The 25,198-nt window shown below is 40.1% G+C and overlaps 1 protein-coding gene and 1 pseudogene across 2 annotated transcripts; both read left to right on the top strand.

Moving 5' to 3' along the window:
- The first annotated feature begins 598 nt into the window (after positions 1-598).
- LOC144635631 (uncharacterized) lies at positions 599-18,744 on the top strand (annotated as a pseudogene). The gene is made up of 6 exons (XR_013567386.1): positions 599-2,282; positions 3,670-3,787; positions 10,065-11,263; positions 12,178-12,211; positions 13,213-14,436; positions 16,093-18,744. The product of XR_013567386.1 is annotated as an uncharacterized LOC144635631 (transcript).
- LOC144635630 (von Willebrand factor A domain-containing protein 5A-like) lies at positions 18,092-20,725 on the top strand. The gene is made up of 3 exons (XM_078494717.1): positions 18,092-18,109; positions 19,096-19,574; positions 19,662-20,725. The coding sequence occupies exons 1-3, from the start codon at positions 18,092-18,094 to the stop codon at positions 20,422-20,424; spliced, it is 1,260 nt and encodes a 419-aa protein (XP_078350843.1). The 3' UTR covers positions 20,425-20,725.
- The last annotated feature ends 4,473 nt before the right edge of the window (positions 20,726-25,198 follow it).

Here is a 25,198-nt window from a genome sequence, read left to right as displayed (position 1 = left end):
TTAGAGTTCTCTTCTCCTCGTCACGTAATCATTAAAAATTGCGTGACGTACAGCCGATTCGCGTGACGTAAATTGTCAAACCAACCTGGCAAACAAAAAATAATTTTAATGCTGTCCTTTGTATTTGGAAATGCATTGTTATGCTCTAACGAATGTGAAGAATGATCGAGAATGGTTCAAGAGAACTCTTACCAAGGAATTTCAATCCGGACCTTTACCCGGAGTTTTACACAGGAAAAATAAGCGTGACGTAGCCAAGCGCGATGTGTCAAGATCCACTTTAATATTACTCGATCTGATCGTGATCACTGATGTAAAATTTGGGTTTTGAAAATAATCCAATCCGTGATCACTACTATGAGGTAAATTTTTCAAATAGTGCACGTTTTGTGCCACGTCCACAACTTTTCCGTTCCCCAGAATGTGAAAGCGGAAATTTGCGTAACAAGTGCTGGATCGAGAGTCACGCTTCACGTGTATTGAGAAAAAACATGGACAATATAATATGTTTGCACCACCAGAAACTCTTATCTTTTATTCTTTTATCTAACTGTAATTTGCACACCCAAAATTTTATAACTTGATGTGAGACCTATTTTCGCTGAGCGCGCGTTTTTGAACTACAAAAGGAAAACTTTTCCTTTCGCAACACTCAGCAAGTTTCGAATATGTGACATGATAATTCTAAAAATAATGCTTTGGAATTTCTTTGAACGTGCAATGATTCTCGTCAAGAATCAGTTGAAAGTTTTCGACCTTATAACAGCAAAAAATCCCATTGAAAAGTAAGCCGTTGAACATAATTTGTTATCCAGAGAGAAATGAACTTCCTGGCGTCCTCAATTTTCGATCGAAAATGTTGCAACTACACTTTCGATTCGTTCACTAGCGTGACAGAGTGACGTAATGTAGCCCAAAATACTCATTGCAAATCAGCTGCTAATAAAAGCAAGTTCCTCATTCGGAACGATGTTACTTGTAGTTTCAAGCCTACGTGTGCAGTTTTCAACCCATCGTTGCTTTCTTTTAACAGAATAAGTCGTCTGTAGGTAAAGAATTTTCAACATGGCTGGAAGATTTGGGCTCGTGCAAAAAAATGGTTCAAGAGTTCCTTTGGAGAGCATCAACATTCAAGTCGATGTACAAGGATTCACCGCACATGTGTTGGCGACCATGAAGTACACGAACAAGGATGAAAATCCTATCGAGGCCATTTACATCTTTCCACTGGATGAACAAGCAGCCGTGTGCGGATTTCAAGCAACAATTGATGGTCGAACCATCGTCGCAGAAGTGCAAGAAAAGCAAGAAGCTCGGGACACCTACGACGACGCCATTAGCAGCGGCCAGAGCGCTTTTCTGTTGGAGGAAAGCGACGAAAGTTCAGATATTTTCCAGATAAGCGTTGGAAATTTACCGCCCAAGAAGGAAGCTATCGTAGAACTGCGTTTTGTAACAGAACTTGCAGTTGAGGCGGAAGGTCGAGTGTTTTTTGTGCTGCCAACAGTTTTGAACCCCAGGTACTCGCCACAAGAAAGTGGTGCAAGTCTCAGCACACAAGTTCCGCGAGTTGCAGCTGTCGATTCACCTTACTCGTTCGAGTTTGAGATGAAAGTGAAAGCAATCTCGGCCATCAGCGAGATTTCTTCCTCGTCCAACTCCCTTAAGGTCGAGATAGACGACAATGATCAGACCCAAGCCAAAGTAACGCTGGCCGAGGCCCACCAGTTCAACAAAGATGTTGTCGTTCACATTTTGACGAGAGAACCATTCAAGCCACAAGCAATCGTGGAGAATGGAACGAAAATAGAAGGAAAGGAAGATAAGGAAGGCTTCATGGCAAGCCCTGTTGTGATGCTGAATTTCTTCCCAGAATTTAAAAGCTCGGAATCGTCGGAAAAAGGCGAATTTGTGTTTGTGGTTGATCGCAGTGGCAGTATGAGCGGAAGCAAAAACAACAGCGCCAGGGAAACGCTGCTTTTGTTCCTAAAAAGCCTGCCGGATGGCTGCTACTTTAATGTAGTGGGGTTTGGAAGCAGTTACACGACTCTGTTTAAAAAGAGTAAGCTGTACAATGATGAAAATTTGAAGGAAGCTACCAAACTGGCGGAGACCATGCAAGCTGATCTGGGTGGTACAGAAATCCTGCGGCCCCTGGAGTGGGTGTTCTCTCAGCCCCTCGTCAAAGGACACCCTAGACAGCTGTTCCTTTTGACTGATGGCGAAGTTGGCAACACACAGCAAGTTATAAATCTGGTGCAGAAGCACTCCAACACTGCAAGGTATCAATTTTTTGTTAGTTTTTAGGTGGATTTCATTTATTATTAGGGGGGGGGGGGGCTTCCAAATATTACCCAACCCTTATCCAACCCCCTTCCTTGGTAGGCAAAAAATGTCCCATTTTCCCTGTACTTCACCCGATTTATTTTTTGTTTGTTCATTTTTGCCCATAGTTTGCTGTACCCCCCCCCCAATTACTTTTCCAAAAATAATCCTTACCTCCCCCCATGGAAGGTGTTTTATTTGAATTCCCCCCCCCCCTCACACACACACACACCTCAATTCAAGTTTAGTTTCATACACTGTTTACATCCTTTTAAAGATATTGGCTTTTGAAATCCCCCCCCCCTTTGGAATTTCCAATGACTTTCTGTGTGGTGACCTTGGTCAATGCTCCCACACCTCCAGAAATTCAAGTTAAGTTTCATACTTCCTCTAAAAATTTGACTTTTGAGATCCCGACCCCCTTTTGTAATTTCCAATGGCCTTCTGTGCAGTAGGTTTGGATATTTTCAGGGACCCGGCACACAATGTAGCTGAAAATGTCTCTATGGGGAGCCATTTTAATTTTGACTGGCAATTCAAGACAGAATACCCACCAGAGCTCCAGCTTAAATGCCAGGCCTTATTGAAATGCATATTGCATATCTTGTATATGAAATGTATATCGCAGTATGACGCCCAAGGCAAAATAACATCTTGGGAGAGCATGCCCCCGGACCCCCCCCCCCCCCCCCAAATGGGCCTGCCTTTGGCGGGTGGTTCATTTGTTCTATGTAACCCCCCTTCTCGAAATTTAGGACCCGCCCCAGTACAGTGCATGTGGTTATAACATGTTGCGGATGAAATAAATGCAAGTTGATAGGTTTTCATAATAATTGTGTAAACAATGTGATTTGATTTAAAAGTTAGACCTTAAAAGTAATGACTTTGTTTGTTTGAATTGCACTTCTATAAAATCAAGTGACGGATATAAAATCTAATGGGTTATATTGTCTGATACCCATTGTTCAATTTGTAGCATTTGATGTGTTTTGTCCAATGTGAGTGCATGTAATGGAATTTCCATGGGTTAAATTTCATGATACAGGGCTGCAAATAACAGTCAGACATTGGACATTGGCCAACCAAAATTTGCTAATGTTCGACGAAATCTCAAGTGTGGTCGGACATGATGTCCGGACAATTTTTGGATTGAAAATCATTTTATGGCAACGATGAATAAAAATCTGTCCGACCACAATTTTATTTTGTCCGACCAAGATGGACAGGTGTCTTAGTAGGACATATGTCCTTTCAAGTGAAAAAATTATTTGCAGCCCTGTGATATGTTAACCAATGTTAGTCCTTATACTTCTCACCTGGGTAATTGTTGTTTATTTATTGCAGGTGTTTCACATTTGGTATTGGATCAGGAGCGTCCACTGCCCTGGTGAAAGGTGTGGCCAGAGCTGGCAAGGGTACTGCAGAGTTTGTTACTGCTCAGGAGGACCGGCTGCAGTCCAAGGTACATATGAATGACGTAAATTAACAAATGGTTCATGCTTTAGTGTGCACTATTGAGTCATGGTGCATGCAGGAAGTTTGGAGAGCAGAAAAGAAGCGTAAGAGTTGGGTGATGACTGAGTGAACATGTAACTCTAGTTTCTTGACTGCTCTCCAAACTTCATGTGTGCACCATCACTGGATAGTGCAAAGCTAAAAGCATGAACCAATTGTTTTACCTTATTGTTACTTATTTTTGCAGGAACTTAATTTCGCGAAAAAGGAGGAGGCATATTTCGCAGGACTTAATTTTCACGCTTTGGCCAAAAATATGAAATTAACACAAAAAATACAATAAAAGAACGTTTAACACCAATTTTAAATTTGCGGGTCTTTAATTTCGCAATTTTTTTTGAAATTGTGAAAATCACTAAAATCAAGTCCTGCGAAAATAAGTAACAATAAGGTATAACATTGCTGGTGGAAATGCACATCAAAACAATTCATGCAAGAATATAAATCTCTGGTGAAGTGATTTACTCACACCATCAGCGTGACCTATATTGGATTATGATGCACCAACGCTCCAAGTTTATTTTTTTACTTATGACTGCTTAAGTTTGGTTGCCAGTGAAAAATTTTAGCCGCTACATTAAGCTCACGCTTTCAATCCTTCTTCTCATTTTTAGTCGCCAGGGTGGCGACTTCGGTTCCAATTTAGTTGCCAGCTCTAAAATTGTAGTCACCATGGCGACTAAAATGGTCTTAACTTGGAGGGTTGTGCACGCTTACGAAATACACTGTACGTATACTGAAATTGATTGTGGGGCTCTGCTATAGCTATGTTATAATGCAATGTGGAATACACTGTACATTAAATGTTATGTCCAATAGGCTTCAAGTAATTTTAAAAATTATCTCTGGATAGTCTGAAGTGGTATCAGGAGTGATTTTTTTGTGATCACTTCCAAATCAAAGATGTAGGGGGAGGGGGGGGGGAACAGAACACAAAGGAAATGCTGGGATGATTGAGATGGATTGCAAACATGTTTGTAAAAATGTTGTCAAGAATTGATGTTGATCCATCCAAGCCAAACCCAATATTTGGAAAATTTGGAAAATTGTATACTGTATTGAGATCACACTTGAGAATTTTTTTTTTACTTGTTGGCATTTTTCACTTGTTGCCGATCAAAGTCTCAAGGACTTTGATCGGGAAATTTTATAAATATTTAACAGGCACTGTATGATGGTTTTGTAGCAGTAGTTATCTACTAGAACCTACATTCTAGCTTAATAAGTTGGTTAATATTTGACAATTATCCTGCGAAATCGCGCGGAATATCGCCTGATACTTAGCCGACAAGTTCGTAGGCCGAGTGGGCTAAAATCAGACGATATTCCGCAAGATTGAGCAGGATAATTGTTTTGTTATTCAACAAATTGTCAACGAAGCACATTCTGCAGAAAGAAAAACTGTAATTATGCAGCGTTTTACAAGAATTCGGACAAATCTTTGCAACCTATGTATATCGCAGGATATCTGTTTTGACCATATATGGGCAGCGCATGCACTTGTTGAATAATAATTACAGATATGTGGCTGCTCTTAAGGGTAATTCGCTGGTATTGCATTGCGCTTCCCATACTGCGCATAATTTTATGCATGATTAGCACCTGCACATTAAGATAATGACAGCTTTTTCTATACAGCTTAGCTGATATCATTTACATTCCATGTCAATCTTGTTTATTTTCAGTTTATTATTACTTCTTATTTTGAGGTTTCCTTCATTAAATCAGAAAAATAATCTAAAATATTGTGGCTTACACTGTATTCTATGTGAAGCATTTTTACAACAACAACAACAAACTTTAATTTATTTGCATGACCAAAAATATACATATACCGGTAGTATTGCAAAAGAACAAAACGTAACGAGAACAAGACTGAGTACTGTCCTAGCTAGGCACATGAGATATGTTTATGTTGTCCCAGGGGTTGGGAATAAGCATACTCCTTAAATTTTTTTGGAGGAAGAGGGGGGGGGCCCTCAGGCCAAGTGCATGGCCCATACTTACTGGAGCTTATCCCAGTCTCTGTAGCATTAAGGAGTTAGGAAAATTTCTACCCCTCCCTGACTCCCTGAATGGGATGCTAGTCCATCGCAGGGTACCCCCCCCCCCCCCCGCATTATGTTGCCAGTACCCATTTATACACCTGGGTGAAGAGAGGCACTACAGTAGAAACCCGCGTATAAGAACCTAGGTTTTTTCAAGTTAGCCTAAACAGGTTCTTATACAAAATGGTATTTAGTGTAAAATTAGGCTAACTAGGTTCTTAATTAGGTTCTTTTGTTCAAGAAATAAAGTAGAATTTTTAAATGATCTGGTCTTTAATGTCCAATAACAGTATTCTTGGAGGCTTCGGTAAGCAAAAATACTTACTATTTTAATCTGATTCTGTTAAAATCAAACCTATACTGTAACCTTCACTATAATTCCCAATAAATCTTGTACACAAAACAACATAACATGATAAAATGTCAAAGTTCCTCTTTAAAAACAGACTGTGTTATAAATATGTGACCCTCCACGGGAAAACAGGGAATAAGGCGAACGCACGCGCACGGCACGGAAGCAACATGTTCGCACGGTCCTAACACGACACGCTTATCGTGCGATTATGCGATTAAAACAATTGATTTCCAGCAACGTGCTTGTGGCCTTTGTTTGCATTTGGCTAACACGGTAGAGCTTTGTTTTATAACACAGTAGATTGACATGGTTATTTTCAACACGGTAGATTTCTTAACACGCTAAGCTTCTTAACACGGTAGATTTCTTAACACGCTAGACTACTCAACACGGTAGATTTTTTAACACGCTAGACTTGTGGAAATCCACCCGCCCGCGCAGGCTAAAAAAGCTTTTTGGCACATTCAAGCCGGAGCAAAGTCCTATTGTTTTCTTTCTCTTATGGAATTGGAAACAACTAAGCTTCCCTGATACAGTGTAAGTACGAACAATAGTGATAAAATTGCTCGATCATTTCCCTCCCCGGGGAAGTTAGGGTTTGTTGACACGGTCATCGTGTTAACATTTTGCACGCATTAATTAACACGGTGACCGTGTCACGATGACCGTGTTATGATGACCATGTCAGGATAACTGTGTTAAGAAGACCATGTCACCGAAACACGATGACCGTGTCTTAACACGCTCCTTTGTTTTAAGCGTGCGAGGAAAAACAATAGCTTTGCTACTAATGAGGAAAGTGACTTACATGGTGCTACCGTGTTGAGACACGCATCTTTTGTTTAAACGTGCGAGCGTGCCGTGCGCGTGCGTTCACCTTATTCCCTGTTTTCCCATGGAGGGTCACATATATTTTTGAGAAGATTTTTTAATTCTTATATTTTTGAGAAGATAATTTTTACTTTTTTGAAAATAAGAACCTGTTTTAGAATTTAAGCCTAAAATGGTTCTTATGTGCACGTGAAGGATGCTTAAAAATGAAATTTTAGCCTAACAGGTTCTTAAATGTTAGGTTCTTATACGCGGGTTTTTACTGTATGAGAGTAAAGTGTCTTGCCCAAGAACACAACATATGCTGCACCCCGGCCAGAGCTTGAATCCAGACTGCTCAACTGGAGTCCTGGGCACTAGCCATTAGGCCACTGCACCTCCCACATGCTTTTTGGAACCTTGCCTTATTTCAGACCAAAATATTTGGCACGCATACCTTGTTTTACAGCTACATTGTAATATCATTGATACCCTGCATGTTTTCGTAAAATTGTCATTTAAAATTAGTACAAGTCCTGTGCATTTTTAACACAAGACACCTTATTACACACAAGAGTGTACAAAACATACCCTATTTCAGAACTAATTTGTAAAGTTCTTTACTATTTTGAAGCAAAAGTTTGGCTCAAAAACCAACCTTTGGTGTCCTACATCAGATTACACTGTTATGAGACTCCCCCCATGTATGTGTACCAATTATTTTCATGAAGTCTTGCAAAACATATTTTTGAAAAAAGTGAGATGATCATTTCTACATCTGGACAAAACAAGCCTACTCGCATGCTATACAATACGTCTTGAGAGACATTTTTTCCTACTCTTGAAAAGTGGCCCTTATCTATATAAGAGACATATACAGTGTAATCCATGTGGACAAACGTGGGATTAGACAAACTATATGCTCTTGTCAGTACTCTGTACATGCTTAGGTCTCCTGTAACTCAGTGGAATAGCTTCTGACCCATTCCTTGCCCCTTTGGAAGAAATGGCAATTTTCTTTGTTTAAACTGTGAGTTTCAATCAGTGTGAGTCGATTACACTGATTTTCATACATCTGGCCAAGTTCTCTCAGTTCGCCATTCTGATTGGTTGACGAACAGCATCTCAGCATTTGCATGTGGATGATGCAAACTTTGTCTTGCACGCACATAAGTGAATTAGAGCTCTACATGCAGATACAGTTTGTACAATTGTTAGTACATGTACAAAATGTTTCAAAAGAGTCATGTCTGTGAGTAAACAGATGTGCGAAAAAACTTTGCAAATCTGATGCGTATGCCGATCACTTGTACATGTTGAACACAGTGCGCTCTCTTTTCACCATTTTTGACAGCAGGGTTAAGGCTTTGAAATATCATCTGAGCACGAATGGCATCTTTTTCTCTCCAACACTCTATCTCTTGAGCAAGCAAAATGGCTTTTACCAGATGTTCTCTCCCGAGGATTGAGAAGATCTTGGTACAAGTGTAACTACTAGAGACGTATCAAGACAGTATGACCACAATGCCACTCACAACAATGGGCAGGTGTTTTAAACAATCAAAACCTAGCTCCCTGTAATCAACATATTAAATTGGTGAATATCAAGTTTCGAAGTTCATGCCATATAGAGTCTTACTTTCTTATCAGTGCAAAGTTTTAAGTATGTCTAGCTTAATAGTTTGTACTTGTAAGTAGTGTTAATGATAGCAATGTAATGTGCTGTAAAAAAATAAAGCGTTTTAAAAAATGTCCAACCTTATATGCCTTGACCAGCTTGTGCATTCACTGCTCGTAAAAAAGGCAGTGGGCAGTTTAAGTTTTAGCAGTACAAAACAAAATCTAGCTTCACCCAACAACAAAATCTTTCCCAAGAAAATGAAGTCCAAAGAGCCTCTACCATCCATCACTGTTTAGAAGTGCACCAGCACCCAGAAGTAAATGTGGTTGAGTTGTGCTTACCACGTTTCTTAAAGAAAGATGGTCGTCAAGGGTCATCTTGAATGTAATGGTCTCGGCCAATGGCAATGTTTGGAAATACAGCAGCGCTAGCAGCAGTAGCATCTACAGCATCCGCAGTACATTTATTTACAAAGGCACCACGACAACCACCTCACTGCACCGCAACAGCTACCTCAAAGGATGTGAATTTCTGGATGAAGAATTATTTGGCGTGAACTTGCCTAAATGAATGATTTTATCTGTCCAAGTAGTGGTACATGATTCCACAAGACATGCTTTCTTTGAAGATATTTCTTCATTTATTCTGTAATGGACTCACTGGTACTCATATTTAGACTGTATGAAACAAAAGATTTATGTAGTTCCATCATGCATTGATCAGCAAAACGGTGTATGCTGTAACAATAAATTTTACCTCGGCTGGAATATCTCAATCTCACTTAATAAGGCCACTTGATCTGCAAGTCCGTAACTTAATTCAATTGCTACTTGAAAAAGAAATTAGTAGTGCGAATGAACAGTGTGGCAGTCTGTAGAATGTGATAAAGCTACTGTTGTTCAGTCATTTGAAACAAGAGAGACCTGATTTTAGACATACACCTTTGCCAGGATAAAGCGCATCACAGTTGTAATATTTAATTAAATGTCAGTGACTTTCGTTCTTTCTTTACCACACTTAGGATGTTTTAATGCTATTTTAAAAACCAATTTGCACTAAACTGTCGTCTTTATAAACAACTCATTGTTGCAATTATTTGCGCTAAAAATCAAAATGAAAACGACAATGAATTACCGCTATTTGTCAAACGGAAAGTTTAATCATGCATGGATGTGTAGTTTTAAAATGCCTTGGACAAAATGAATAATTCATACTTCACAAAGTTTGAAAGTATTTACAGTTCCAAAGTTGAATTTCACAAATAGCTTTAATATATGCTGTATAAACATTGATCCATGAGCTCATAATTTAACTGATAATTGCATGTTCTTATAACTTCAAAAATCAAAATCCTCTTAAGACTGAACCAGTTTTCAATTTCAACTAACAGGTTATCAAGACTTTAAGGCGCGCTCTGCAACCGTTTATCTCAGACGTGAGCATAGCCTGGGACCTAGCAAGTGGCTGGACTGTGCAACAGATTCCCTCATCTCTCCCTCCACTCTTCAGTGGAGACAGACTTGTGGTGTACGGTGTCCTCAAAGGTTCACAAAATGCAAATAAAAGTGGTGACAGTGAAGTGAGGCTGCAAGGAATCCTTGGAAAAGTTGAGAAAATTGAACATTTGATTAAGTTTCCAACTACGCACGTTGATGTTGAAAACAAAGGGAATGCCCTTCTTCATCAGCTAGCAGCCAAGAGTTTTATTCAACAAAAGCAAGATGATCACAGCGAAAGTCGTGACAGTGGGCAGGAGTTTGAAGAAGCCAAAACCTCCATTATCAGCATCAGCAAATCAGCTAATGTAGTGTCAAAGTTCACGTCTTTTGTGGCTGTTGATAAAGACAGTAAGCAGCCTGTATCAGCACCTTTACGAAAACATGTTGTTCCTTTTTATCAAATGGGCCTGTATCAAGCTATGCCAATGGCCCTGAGTTATCAAGCTATGTCAGCGCCAGTGGCGAAAGGGCTAGGGATGTCTTTTGCGGGATCTAAGAAGAAAGCTAAGTCTAAAGGCTTCTTCTCTTCAGCTCCCCCTCCTCCACCTCCACCAGCGGGTGGTGGGGGAATATCTTCACTTTCTGCACCGCCACCGCCACCGGCAGCAGTTTGCTTTGGTGGGGGAATATCTTCACTTTCTGCACCTCCACCGCCACCGGCACCTGCAGCATATATGGCTATGGGGGGATTCCATGGAGGCTCCCCTTGCCCTCCTCCTGCGCCAGACCGCATGTGTCAGAAAACGAAAGAATCTCCAGCAGCCATGTCAGTGATATCTTTACAGAAAGCATCAGGTTCATGGGAACTGACTGACCAACTGGTGTCCCTGTGTGGTACAAGCAGAGATGCTTTGATCAAAGGATGCCCAAAAGAGATTGCAGTTGACACAGGTGAAGGGAAGCTGTTATGGGCCACTGCCCTGGCTCTGGTGCTGTTGATGGGCAAGTTCTTGGATCAGAAGGATGAATGGGAAATGATTGCTGAGAAAGGAACAAAATGGATAAAGAAGAATTTACCGGCAGGTGTTAAGTGCGAGAGTGTGATGGAGGCTGCAGCGACTGCAGTTGGAGTTCAGATCAATCCTGCACAGTAATATGACCAGCAAGAACTGAAACTTAAAGTGACTGAATAGTTTATTGCAAAAAGTGATAAATATACCAAGAAATAGCATGCTCATGTTCTGAAAGTAAAATTCACCTTAAATGGTGACAATAATGTTGGAGACATCAGGTTCTCATACACTGTATGACAACTCGGAGAATAGTTTTAAGAACAGTTAAAGGAAATATGCCCTTAGAGTTACTTTTTCATTGTTAACAATTTAAACAGTTAATTTGTCTTGCATAGAGTGTACCAATTTGTAATTTTGTAGCCCTACGTAAAGCAGTTATTGCTGCATGGTACACAAATTTTTGGCACGGCTCGGGTAAAAATGGTACGCGTACCAAAATAATGGTTCGGCACGATTGCTGATAGATTTTGTTGTGTAAACGACTTTGCCTCACCCGTGCCAAACCAAAATCTTACCCGTGCTCGGACCTAGTCGCGAGGTAGTCCGAGCACAGAGAAAATTGGTACGCGTTCCCGAAAATCTAACCCGGCTCGAATAAAATGTGTAGTGTAAACGATTAGCCGTACTCAACCAACTCTTTTCTTATGAAACTTCGTTCAATTAATTTGCAAAAAATTCCACTCGATCGACATGGCGAAGTTTTAGACACGTATTTAAAGGAAAACAGTTGCCAAGAAAATCTCATGAACATTCATGGAAGAACTAGCGTGACTTTCAGCAGTCTTCTTTGGTCGCTGAGTTCGTGATCGTTAGTGTCCAGAGTCGAAAACTGAAATTCTGCCGTGGAAGAACATGATGTAAGGAGTTGATACAAATATGCGAGGAGAATAAAACAATAATACAAATAAATAATCGTTGTCGTTAATAGGGAAGGTACAAGCCATCACTGCTGCCATTTGAACAATAATCATATACCTTTACCCCTTTCTAGTCTTCTGGGAACAAGGCGAAAAGATGCGCGTCTCGTATGTGAGTTTAAATGAAATAGCAGCATGCGCACTAAGGCAGAATCGCGTATGCTGGCCAAGGTTTTGAGCCTTTTACCCGCCCCAAAACATTATTTAACGCAGTTTAGCACGGTAGAAAAAAGTACCTGTAAACAGGGTATATAAGTGCTATTCTTTTTGGTACGGGTACCAATTTTATCCGAGCCATACCGCGTGCCAAACTTTTTCTGCCGTGTTAATAGGGCTTAATATTATTATTTTAAGGCGTTTGTATGGCTAATAAAAATATCGGGCAGTACTTTACTAACTGACCATTGAAATCATTCAATATAAACATCGGAGTTTAGTAGCAGAAAAAAGTTTAAGTACAATGCAATATGTATATGAAATGTGAAACAGTTTTCAACGATGTAGAAAGATTGGTCAATTTCTTACAATATGACAATGGAACACTTGGGCCAGTAGTTGTTAAACATATCATTAGTAACAAACATATGGCAAATGTTTTTTAATCAGAATTTGACAAACTTGTAATATTGGTACTACATAGTCAATAGTCAATTAATATTTACCAAAATATTAGCATGCTGACGATAATAATAATAATAATAATAATAATAATAATAATAATAATAATAATAAAATAGCTGAGATTCTGGCGGGTAACTGATTTTTCGAACGCGCATGAAAGAAAATGTCTTAATCTGACTTCTTTGCATTTTCATTGTGTATCAATCTCATAAAAAAAGGAATAAAACAATTGTTTCTATATTTTCATCATCTGGTGATGATCTTAGCTGGATTAGTTTCCTCCCTCAACTGGCTGATAAAAACCTCGCCTACATCAGGGGCTCTTTCCACCACGTCTCGGGAGTGAAAGGACTTAGTTATCTTTTTTTATTAGAGTATAATAACATAGTAATGAAAATTTCATGCCAATTACATCAAAACACTTTCCGATTTTTGCAAGGCCAACAAACGTATATAGACTGAGCCAGTTTTTGACGTTTAACTAATAGGTTATCAAGACTCTAAAGAGTGCTCTTCAACCCTTCATATCAGACGTGAGCATAGCCTGGAACCTAACAAGTTGCTGGACTGTGCAGCAGATCCCTTCATTAGTTCCTCCACTCTTCAGTGGAGACAGGCTTGTGATGTATGGTGTCCTCAAGGCTTCAGAAAATGCAACTGAAAGTGGTGACAATGAAGTGAAGTAGCAAGCAGTGCTTGAAAAAGGCGAGAAAATAGAGCATTTGATTAAGTTTTCAACGCCACGCATGGATGTTGAAAACAAAGCAAATGCCCTTCTTCATCAGCTAGCAGCCAAGAGTTTCATCCAAGAAAAGCAAGATGACCACAGTGAAAGACACGACAGTGGGCAGGAGTTTGAAGAAGCCAAAACCTCCATTATCAGCATCAGCAAATCAGCTAATGTAGTGTCAAAGTTCACGTCTTTTGTGGCTGTTGATCAAGACAGTAATCAGCCTGTGTCAGGACCTTTGAGCAAGCACGTTGTACCTTCGTTTGAACACGCAGCTATTGGCATGCAATTGAACCTAAAGTGTGCCAGTTTCGATATGGCTCGTGCACCCCGGATGAAGAAAAAGGGAGGGTTTGGTTTTAGCAGTCCAAAACCGTTCGCAAAATCTTCATCCAAGAAAGCAAAGTCTAAAGGATTCTTCTCCTCGCTATTTGGAAGTTCAGCACCACCCCCGCCGCCAGTAAAAGCTTGCATTAGTGAAAGCGAGGCTGAAAAATGTGCTCCACGCTGGGTAAATGCTGCTTTGTCACTTGACAGTGCTATGGAAAGTTCTGCTCCAAGGGCAAACAAATCCCATGAAGATTTGGCCAGCTCGTCATATACCCCTCCTGCGCCAGACCGCATGTCTCAGAAAAAGAAAGAATCTCCAGCAGCCATGTCATTGATATCTTTACAGAAAGCCTCAGGTTCATGGGACCTCACAGACCAACTGGTGTCCCTGTGCGGTACAAGCAGAGATGCTTTGACCAAAAGATGCCCAAAAGGGATTGCAGTTGACACAGGTGAAGGGAAGCTGTTATGGGCCACTGCCCTGGCTCTGGTGCTGTTGATGGGCAAGTTCTTGGATCAGAAGGATGAATGGGAAATGATTGCTGAGAAAGGAACGAAATGGATAAAGAAGAATCTACCGGCAGGTGTTAAGTACGAGAGTGTGATGGAGGCTGCAGCGATTGCAGTTGGAGTTCAGATCAATCCTGGACAGTAAGAGGATAAGAAACTATCAAGAACTGAAACTTTAAGTGACTGAATAGTTTACTACAAATAACGATGATCATACCAATAAATAGCGATGGCTCATGTTCTTGAAGTAATGTGTACCTTAAACAGTTACAGTAATTAATTTGTGTTGGAATCATCAGGTTCTCATACACCGTATGACTACTCAAAGAATAGATTCATGTAAAAGAAAAGGGAATATCCCCTTAGAATTAATTTCTCATTGTTATCAATTTAAACAATTATTTATCTTGCACAGAGTGCACAACCATTAATGCAGTAGTTATTGCTGCGTGGTAAAAGGAATACATGGCCATTCACTAGCAACTGTATAAAAAGGACTGTGTGTAAAGCATGTTAAAAAAAAGGTACCTATAACAAGAGAAACTTGTATCGGAACTTCAGTCAATGTGACGTGGTTGAGTTAGTTAAATAAATGAATGTCAGTCAATCCTATTTGTACTTAAATCGCACTTTTCCATTCTTCTTGATATGGATTCAATTCCTGTGAAATTTCGTCCTGAATACAGAACTTGTTAGTGTCAACTGGAATGAAATTTAATAGAAGGAAATGGTTGGGAAGCATAAAAGGAGCAATGAAAGAGGCCAAGATTTAGGTTGGAAGGTTCACGACTCTGCACATCTTTTTTGTTGCCCTCATGCACAATGCATAAATTACATTATCGCAATGTTTCTATTGGTTAGTTGCATGAGCACACGTCACTACCTATCAGTTGTATTTCTTTAGGTTTTCTGCACGGTTTAACCTCCAAAATAGCGAACAAAAACATACAACAGAGAACTTTGCCGGGCTTTCTAACCATTTCACTCTATTAACTATGTTGGAAGTTTTTGTGTCGGTGACATGAGAAAAAATGTCATTCAATATCAAAATCGGAGCTAAGACTAACAAAATAAATTTTAAGGAATATTTGGGCAATACAATGCAATATGTAAATGGAATGTGAAATATGTTTCAACAACTATAACCGGTCGTAGAACGATTGGAAATTTCAAACAAAATGAAAATGGACGAATAGTTGGACGAATAGTTTTATAAACATATCATAAGTAACAAACAGGCGGCAATTGTTTCTTTTTTTAATCAAAATGTTACAAACGTAATATTTGTGTCACTTTACAGTGTGCAAATTTACATAGTTAATTAACGTACCAAATCTTAACATGCTGACGATGCCAGTCTTGGTAAAAGTAACAATAAAACAGCTAAAATTATTGAAGGTTCGTTTTGATAGAAAAGCTATTCTTTATCAGAGATGAAAGAACAGACATGACTTTAGCGCTATGCGGCAACTGGTTCCTACGCCTGAGCTTCTTCTTCGCTTCTTATTAGTTTATCCTGAACCAATCTGATAAAAGGAAAAAAAACATCCGTTTCTATGTTTTTAATAATCTGATAAAGATCCTAGCTGCATCAGTTTGCTCCCTCAAGAACCCTCGCCTGCAGGACAGGTTCTCTCTACCCCATCTTGGAAGTGAAACGACTTGGCTATGAGCTTCATCAGAGTATTGAAACGTAGAAACGAGATTTATATGGCAATCACGTCAAAACACTTTCCAATTTTTAGAAGACTAACAAACGTATATAGACTGAGCCAGTTTTTTGACGTTTAACTAACAGGTTATCAAGACTTTAAAGAGTGCTCTTCAACCCTTCATATCAGACATGAGCATGGCCTGGAACCTCGCGAGTGGTTGGACTGTGCAGCAGATCCCCTCATCAGTTCCTCCACTCTTCAGTGGAGACAGGCTAGTGATGTATGGTGTCCTCAAGGCTTCAGAAAATGCAAATGAAAGTGGCGACAATGAAGTGAGGCTGCAAGCAGTGCTTGAAAAAGGCGAGAAAATAGAGCATTTGATTAAGTTTTCAACTGCGTGCATGGATGTTGAAAACAAGGGAAATGCCCTTCTTCATCAGCTAGCAGCCAAGAGTTTCATCCAAGAAAAGCAAGATGACCACAGCGAAAGACGTGACAGTGGGCAGGAGTTTGAAGAAGCCAAAACCTCCATTATCAGCATCAGCAAATCAGCTAATGTAGTGTCAAAGTTCACGTCTTTTGTGGCTGTTGATCAAGACAGTCACCAGCCTGTATCAGGACCACTGATTAAACACTCTGTACCTTTGATGAGTATGTCATATTGCCTAGCTGGTGGCGGTATGGACACATATGCACATTCTGCAGGCCGGCTGAAGAAAAAGGGTGGTTTTGGTTTTGGTTTTAGCAGTACGAAAATGTACCTCTCAAGAAAGCCACCAAGCAAGAAAGCAAAGTCTAAAGGATTCTTCTCCTCGCTATTTGGAAGTTCAGCACCTCCTCCCTCGCCACCGGCAGCAGCAGTAAAATGTGCTTCTCCCCCATGCCCTCCTCCTCCGGCAGCCGCTTGTTTGGAAGACGCTTCACTGGACATGGCTTTTGAAAGTTCTCGTAAGGAAGAAGAATTTCATGGAGATTTGGACAAGTCTTCATGCCCCCCTCCTGCTCCCGGCAGCATGTCTCACAAAAAGAAAGAATCTCCAGCAGCCATGTCAGTGATATCTTTACAGAAAGCCTCAGGTTCATGGGACCTCACAGACCAACTAGTGCCCCTGTGCGGTACAAGTAGAGATGCTTTGATCAAAGGATGCCCAAAAGAGATTGCAGTTGACACAGGTGAAGGGAAGATGTTATGGGCCACTGCCCTGGCTCTGGTGCTGTTGATTGGCAAGTTCTTGGATCAAAAAGATGAATGGGAAATGATTGCTGAGAAAGGAACCAAATGGATGAAGAAGAATCTACCGTCAGGTGTCAAGTACGAGAACGTCCTAAAGGCTGCAGCGACTGCAGTTGGAGTTCAAATAAGTCTTGGAGAGTAAGAGGCTTGGAGCTATGCAAGCAATCGGCTAAGTTAATGACTGAATTGTCTTTATAGTGACAGTTCTGATAAATGTCATGACAGAATAATCTAAGATTGTTTTCATGTAAGGTGTCGGACTTATAGAGATCATATATAACTCCAAGAATAAATTTGTCTAATGCTGTTTATTAGTAAAAATTGTAATGAATATACGACCTGCGGCATAAGCATGAAATGAATCAGCGATGTAAGTAATTAAAGCAATCGGCTGAATTAATGAAATGAATTAGCGATGTGAGTAATGAAAAAAAATTGAGTCTAGAACGGGAATCGAACCCGTGTCCTCCACGGCGATACGCGTGCCTTGCTCTACCAATTGAACTATGAGGCCTTGATATATTATGAGTCGGTCAATAGTGGATTATAATATCCCACATGTGGAGTAGTTAAACAAGCAGAACTGACCTCCAGGCTCCATAATTCAATTGGTTTTCACGGATAAGAAAAGCAATTGCTTAAACTGCTTACTCATTGCGAAGATGGTTAAAATTATATGAGCAATTAGAAAACATAAATGTGTGCATAAAATGAAATGGATAACAATTAAATGGATGAGAAATTTATTTAAGTCATTTTAATATCCGGTTTACAAAATAAGTTAGTTAGCTAAGCTAGAAAATATCAAAGATGTAATAATACACTGAAAATAAACAATGATAGCGACTGCTAAAAAAGGTTAAGAAAGGTTATTACCGACAAATTAGGTACGTTGTTGCATAAATAAAATGTCAAAAAAGTTTATTGTGAGTGGGTTACCTTAAATCCGCAGTATTTTACGCGCTTAAAGTTCCAAATAATTGTTGTGTACTTTTTTAAAAAATGTGTAGTGCCATGCATGGAAATGAAATATCTTCGAAGTGACTGAGCGACTCCTTGGAAGTAAGATATTAATAGGGACATCACTTTTTTGGGAAAATGTCTTGTATGGAGTCTTGCTTATTCTAATTTGTTCCTTATTTGCATTTTATTTTGTGATCTACTTGAAGAAAGTAGGGTTTTCTCTCTAGCGATGTAGCTTCCAATAATAGTTTACATTGTGGCCTTAGTGTACTACACTTTTGAGCAGATAGCAACACCCTCGGTTTTATTCCATTCACTCATGGGAGAGTCCCAAATAATAATAATAATAATAATAATAATAATGATAACAATAACTATAACAATAATAATAATAACAATAACAATGATAATAATTATTATAATATTAATAATTATAATAATAACGGTATTTATATGGCGCATTTCCATACGCTAAATGCGTTTTGCAACACTATGCTGGGGATGTTTGACCAGACTGCATCAAAGCAAATTGCAATTATCGTTTTGAGTGAATTTAAATGGTCTCGAATTAGGATTTCATCCATGAAACACAAATGTAAAACTTTATTAGGAAAAGCTGGAGGGGCTAATAAAGTGAATGTGGGCCTTCTTAAACTCGACAAAAAGGGAGGGCGGTGTTCTTTTCTTCATTAAATAAAGGAAAGCAATACGGGCGTTATATTCATCAGTCCCCCCCCCCCCCCCCCCACTTCAAAATAAAATTATCGATATAACAGGTACACGACCCTTGACTTTTGAGGGTCGCGCTTTGCTAGTGATTCTTGAGTTCCGAGTTCTTGAGTTCTTTTAAAGACCTCGAAAACTGAAAGTGCATTGTTTTACGTCAGACAAAAAAATCGAAACAAAAGCACATAAATAATGGCAATAGTTTTTAACTTTTTACCTACAGGTTATCAAGACTTTAAAGCGTGCACTTCAACCGGTCATCTTAGACGTGAGCACAGCCTGGGACCTAGCAAGTGGCTGGACTGTACACCAGATCCCCTCATCTCTCCCTCCACTCTTCAGTGGAGACAGGCTTGTGGTGTATGGTGTCCTCAAGGGCTCGGAAAATGCAAATGAAGGTGCTGACAATGAAGTGAGACTGAAAGGAATGCTTGAAAAAGGCGAGAAAATAGAGCATTTGATGACGTTTTCAACTCCGTGCATTGATGCTGAAAACAAAGGAAATGCCGTTCTTCATCAGCTAGCAGCCAAGAGTTTCATAAAAGAAAAGCAAGATGACCACAGCGAAAGACGTGAAAGTGGACAGGAGTTTGAAGAAGCCAAAACCTCCATTATCAGCATCAGCAAATCAGTTAATGTAGTGTCAAAGTTCACGTCTTTTGTGGCTGTTGATCAAGACAGTAACCAGCCTGTATCAGGACCGTTACTTAATCCCGATGTACTTATGGTCGACAGTGACAGTGACAGAAGCAGAAGCAGAAGCAGAAGCAGAAGCGGATGGAGAGGCAGAGGCAGAAGCAGAAGCAGAAGTAGAAGCAGAAGCAGGAGCAGAAGCGGAGGCAGATACAGCAGCCGCAGAAGCGGAAGCGGAGGCCGAGACAAAGACAGGTGCAGACGCAGACGAAGAAGCAGAAGTAGAAGCGAAGGCAGAGAGAGAGAAAGAGACAGGGACAGTCGCAAACGCAGAAGCAGAAGTAGAAGCGGTGACAGAGACGGACGCAAACGCGGAAGCAGAGGCGGAGGCAGAGGCAGAGAAAGAGACAGAGACAGACGCAGAGTCAGAAGCAGAAGCCCAACAACTGCACCTATTAAGAAGAAGGCCAAACGTAAACGCAAGTCAAAGTGGGATGAATGCGAAGATTTTGTTCCTGATTATGCCAGCCCTCGGTCCCTCCCTTCTACAAGTAGCATGTCTCTGAAAGAGAAAGACCCTCAACCAGTCATTGCACTTATAATGCTACAGAATGCCTCAGGTTCATGGAACCTCACAGACCAACTGGAATCCCTGTGCGGTACAAGTAGAGATGCTTTGATCAAAGGATGCCCAAAGGAGATTGCAGTTGACACAGGTGAAGGGAAGCTGTTATGGGCCACTGCCCTGGCTCTGGTGCTGTTGATGGGCAAGTTCTTGGATCAGAAGGATGAATGGGAAATGATTGCTGAGAAAGGAACGAAATGGATGAAGAAGAATCTACCGGCAGGTGTTAAGTACGAGAGTGTGATGGAGACTGCAGCTACTACAGTTGGAGTTCAAATTAATCCTGGACTGTAAAAGGCTTTAAAAGCTGCATCCTTTTTAGGCAACGTTATCATGTAGATTATTGTAATGTAACTGAAATGTGAAAACAAACTCTCGGTTATCGTGATGTTTTGGAACACATTGTATCGCAAAGAACGTAAAGAATTGTTTGGAGATCATGATCAGTTTAGATGTCTTGCAGTTATTCCCGCAGTAATTTAAAGGTTAGGAAATAAAAGCGGTGGCTTTATTAACTTTGGTGCTTATCTCACGGTTATTAGAATTACATGTATTAATAATTCAAAACTATTGATTAAAGAAGAAGGTAAATATGTTTTTGTTTGCGGTTGATCTTATCCAGATTAAAATAGACGTTGGAATTATAGAGTTAAAATTTGAAGGAAAGCTAATTGTATTTAAGGCTGAAAAAATCTGAAACTGTGATTTTATTGAGCTATTAAAAAATATATCACAAGTCTAAAACGGATATGAAAACAACCACAACCATAAGTCACCGGTAAACTTGTATTTCCAGCATGCTCTGCCAGTAAACAGATGAAGCAAAAGGATCTTACTTGTTAAAAACCTGTTTATATGAAGAAGATTGTCCCTGGTAGGAGGAGGGGTAAGCAAGCGTTTTTCGTAGGGAAAATTGTTCCTCGTGACAGAACCAAAAATTGGCCCTCTTAGTTTTATGCGCGCTCTCTATGTCTCTATGGTCCTATAAGCTCCGACTTTGCCTCGCGATTACTTTAAAGAAAAGGACAGTGCCCGGACAAAAATATAAATAATTTGGCTCCACCAAGGGTCACCCTACCTTTTGAGCCGACTGTGTGATTTCTCATGTTGCCGTTTTAAAGAATTGTATAGAAAGTATCCTCACCCGGGGTGGCTCGGTATGGAGGGTAACCTTCTAAGAACCTAGAAGGGATAACTTTCTACCAGTAACATTTTCTAAATAGTTGGCTCAACAAGCCCAACGATCTTGGGTATAATTTCCTTGATAAAATATTTTTGACAGTTCAGTTCCCTTGACAGAATAGTAATGATCGCGTTCCAGCAAACAAACGCTGCTTTGGCGTGAAATGACGGTGTATGCTACACTTAAAAGAGATGGGAAAGATGTAACTTAATGCGGCGTATAAGCTACTCAGAAAAAAAATCGGGTTTTGTCGCAACAGGAGTCAAAGTATGACCTTTCACGCATCAGTTGAATGCTCTTCCAGAGAAGAAGAATTAAGAAAGTAGTCGTCAAAGAGAAATAAACAAGATGTTGAAATTTCTCCCAACATGTTCTGCACGAAATGGATGGAGACCAAAATGGAGAACATGTATGTTGATTAGGAGCTAAAAGGATAATCGTCTTACATTTGGTATTTTCGGCAACAGGCGTTATTTTCAGTTTGTCAAACTTTTTCAAATGTGCGCGCGGACAAGCTAAAAACAAATGGCAACTTTATAATGAGTTGTTAAAATCAAGTCCAGAGCCTTCGTTGATGTAGGGTCAAAGTCTGCGATCGAGCCAAGTGGCCCATTTAGCCGGAGCTTATCCTGATTTCAGTATCATGAAGCGACAAGGAGTATTCCTACTCCCCCCTCGGATGGGATACATCGCAGGGTTACCCCCAGCATTAAATTTGCCAGCCAACCCAATTATACACATGTACATTGCTGAACAGAGACACTGTGAGAGTAAAGTGTCTTGCCCAAGAACACAACACAATGACTCCGGTCAGGACGCGAACCCGAACAGCTCGATCCGGAGTCCAGCGCACTGACCATTTGGTCATCGCCCTTCCCATTCTGGGGTGCGGAAAAAAACGGCGAACGAAGAGAACTTTAACCTTTCTTAATGCCAAACCACGAATTTATATATTTTCCACTTTATTCTAACAGGTTATCAAGACACTGAAGCGTGCTCTGCAACCGGTCATCTCAGATGTCTCCGTAAGCTGGGAACTAGAAAAAGGCTGGACTGTGCAACAGATCCCCTCATCCCTCCCTCAACTCTTCAGCGGAGACAGACTAGTGGTATTTGGTCTTCTCAAGCCATCCCATGGTAACACTGCAGGTGAAGCTACCGTGGCTGGCAAAGAAGTTAAGGCCCAGGCTAGATTGCGAGGCTCACTTGGTCAGAAAGGCGCAGCGATTGATCACGTGATAAATTTCGCCGCCACGCTCGCAAAGGATCATGATCAGGCTCTTCATGGAACTCTGCACTGTCTTTACGCCAAGTGCCTCATTCAAGAAAAACAAGACGAGTATCATGATACAAGCAGACATTGGAATAACGGTGAACAAGAGTCGATGAAAGATTCCGTTATAAGCGTCAGTAAAGCAGCCAATGTGGTTTCGAAGTTCACGTCGTTTGTTGCGATTGACAAGGATAGTCACCAGCCAGTGTCGGGTCCATTGAAAAATCCAATGTTTTGTTATGGAGCCCAAGACGCTCTATATGAAACCGACAGCAGTTCTGATGATGATATGGGCTTTAGCTTATATGATGCTGTTGACGAAGACCTAGCCATGAATGCAGATTTTGGCTCTGTTGAAGACGAAGAAATGTATTATGATTCACCAGTCTTGAAAGGAGCCTGTGCACTTCCAACTAGAAGAAAGGAAAAGGGTGGTTTTGGCTTTACCAGTCCACAAAAGAAAACAACATCTTCACCCAAGAAAGCAACGCCTAAAGCATTTTTCTCTTCGCTGTTTGGTAGTTCAGCAGCTAAAGCTTCAGTTGTCGAAAGTGCTGTTCCTCGGGCAAAGGAAGAAGAACTGCCGGATAGGGCAAAAGGATTTAAAGGAGATTTGGCCAAGTCCTCATGCCCTCCTTCTGTTCCAGACCGCGTGTCTCAGAAAAAGAAAGAATCTGCAGCAGCCATGTCAGTGATATCTCTACAGAAAGCCTCAGGTTCATGGGAACTCACAGACCAACTGGTGTCCCTGTGCGGTACAAGCAGAGATGCTTTGATCAAAGGATGCCCAAAAGAGATTGCAAGTGACACAGGTGAAGGGAAGCTGTTATGGGCCACTGCCCTGGCTCTGGTGCTGTTGATGGGCAAGTTCTTGGATCAGAAGGATGAATGGGAAATGATTGCTGAGAAAGGAACAAAATGGATGAAGAAGAATCTACCGGCAGGTGTTAAGTACGAGAATGTCCTGAAGGCAAAAAAAAGAGAAAGAGAAACGAGAGTGTCTGCAGCCACTACAATTGCTGTCAAAATTTATTAGCCCGAAGTTAAAATTTTAATTTGTGTTGTGGTCTTTCAGGCTGGCGAACATTAAACAATTGCAGTTTTATATCCACATTGAATTAAATCAATAGCCTTGATTAAAGAGTTCCATAGAGATGAACATTTTTCTATTAATGCTGTTGTTGAGCAGAAAAGGTTGTTAGTTTGTTAAATTTTAGACTGTTTACATTTTAAACTGCTCATTTAGTGTTTTAAATCATCTTTGGTTCTGAAGTAAGGATGAACATTTTGCGTACGTATTACAATGGCCGGAACAACTTTAGGTTTAAAAGATACCTGCTTATAAAGCAGAGCATGTCAGTGATCCGTTTGTTAATTTGCGCACATTAATTTTTTTATCAAGATGTGAAGCAAATTAATGTTGCATTCATTGTAACGTTTACTTCATGAATAAGCCTTGAACATTAAATACAAGATGGCAAAATAAAAAAATGATAATAAATTATAATAAAATAATATTTCAAGAGGAGGCTCCCGTCACCTAACGTGTTTTTCAGGGAGGTCCTCAAGTAAAACTAATTACAAGGTTAAAAAGTCAAGTTAAAAAAGTTAAAATATAAAATTACAAGCATCAAAAAAATCAAAAGCAAATGTGCATTTACGTATACTAACCTGTAAGCGTAGACATAATGAAGATGTTTGAGATGGTAGTGCCTTATCGACCTGATGTTTAGCGACGAGCTCGCATAGTCCAATGCATTCTTTGTAAGTTTAATACATTTTAATGCTACATTTTTATACATTTTTAATACATTTTAATGCTACATTTTTTTAATACATATATGTTATGCACGAAATGTGAAATGGTAGGATATAATTGAATGGCAGAAGCTGGAATCAAATGAATCTTAAGGGGGGGGGGGGGGGGGGGGGGAGAAAAGCGAAGGGCTATGTAAAGTTTTAGCATTCTGACATGCAAATGTTCTTCGCATTTTGTTAATGCGAAAAACGATGTAAGAAATTTAACCTTGTACTAACAGAAGACAATAAAGCATTATGATTATATAATTATATTGAATTTTATTGTCCATTTCATGTAAATTTTTCGCCCATGATTGAGCTAAATACGTCACCTGATGCATATAGAAGTGGGGAATATTATTCCTGGGAAATCGCGCGGAATATCGCCTGATACTTAGACGACGAGGTAATAGTCCGAGTTGGCTAAAATCAGATGATATTTTGGCCGCAAGATTGAACAGCCATAAACGTGTACCCTACCAGCGACAAAGATAACCGTGAAAAAAAAATATAACCGAACTCCAACAACAAAAGACAGGAAAAGCCCCCCTATATGCCCTAGGCCGTCCCCCCCCCTCGTCCGACCGACCCAAATTTTGGGGTTTTCCAAAAAAAAGGTTGTGATATTCAAAATATCAAAGACTTGCTATTCCAGCGGTTGCTGGAAAGTCGTGGATGCTCGCAAAATGCATCTGTTTTCGCTTTTCTCGGCTGAGTTTAACCACCACATTCTTTCTCCATTGCCGCCATATTGATTTTGTGACCACGTTTCGTTGTTTCCAGGCTCTTAGTTCCAGATTGCTCCTAATTTT

Source organism: Oculina patagonica, chromosome 13 (genome assembly GCF_052425735.1).
Source record: "Oculina patagonica isolate OP01 chromosome 13, crgOcupat, whole genome shotgun sequence".
Lineage (NCBI taxonomy): Eukaryota > Metazoa > Cnidaria > Anthozoa > Scleractinia > Oculinidae > Oculina > Oculina patagonica.
The sequence above is the reverse complement of the archived record's forward strand: the minus strand, read 5'-3'. Positions and strand labels throughout refer to the sequence as shown.